Here is a 473-nt window from a genome sequence, read left to right as displayed (position 1 = left end):
GCTCTGAAACATGTTCACAACGAGGCAGTGTGAATGCGCTGGTGTCTTTCAAGATTACCACTATCACAAAACATTTTACCACATTGTTCACACCAGTACGGCTTCTCTCCAGTGTGAATGCGCTGGTGAGTTTTAAGGTGACAACTCTGAGAAAAGGTTTTGCCACATTGTTCACAGCTGTACGGCTTCTCTCCAGTGTGAATGCGTTGGTGTCTTTTAAGGTGACTATTCTGAGAAAAGGTTTCCCCACATTGTTCACACCAGTGCGGCTTCTCTCCAGTGTGAATGCGCTGGTGAGTTTCAAGGGTACTACTATGAGAAAAGGTTTTTCCACATTGTTCACACCAGTACGGCTTCTCTCCAGTGTGAATGCGCTGGTGAGTTTTAAGGCTACCACTCTGAGAAAAGGTTTCCCCACATTGTTCACACCAGTACGGCTTCTCTCCAGTGTGAATGCGTTGGTGTCTTTTAAG

The 473-nt window shown here is 45.9% G+C and overlaps 1 protein-coding gene across 1 annotated transcript; it reads right to left on the bottom strand.

Moving 5' to 3' along the window:
• Positions 1 to 467, bottom strand: LOC117961748 (zinc finger protein 3-like; the record flags this gene model as incomplete). Its single annotated transcript, XM_034900629.1, has 1 exon — positions 1 to 467. A coding segment is annotated over one exon (453 nt), but the record flags the coding sequence as incomplete, so codon positions are not given.
• Between the last annotated feature and the right edge of the window lie 6 nt (positions 468 to 473).

The sequence above is a fragment of the Etheostoma cragini genome, chromosome 18, assembly GCF_013103735.1.
Source record: "Etheostoma cragini isolate CJK2018 chromosome 18, CSU_Ecrag_1.0, whole genome shotgun sequence".
Classification (NCBI taxonomy): domain Eukaryota; kingdom Metazoa; phylum Chordata; class Actinopteri; order Perciformes; family Percidae; genus Etheostoma; species Etheostoma cragini.
Note: the sequence above shows the minus strand (reverse complement) of the source record. Positions and strands in the feature narration are given on the sequence as shown.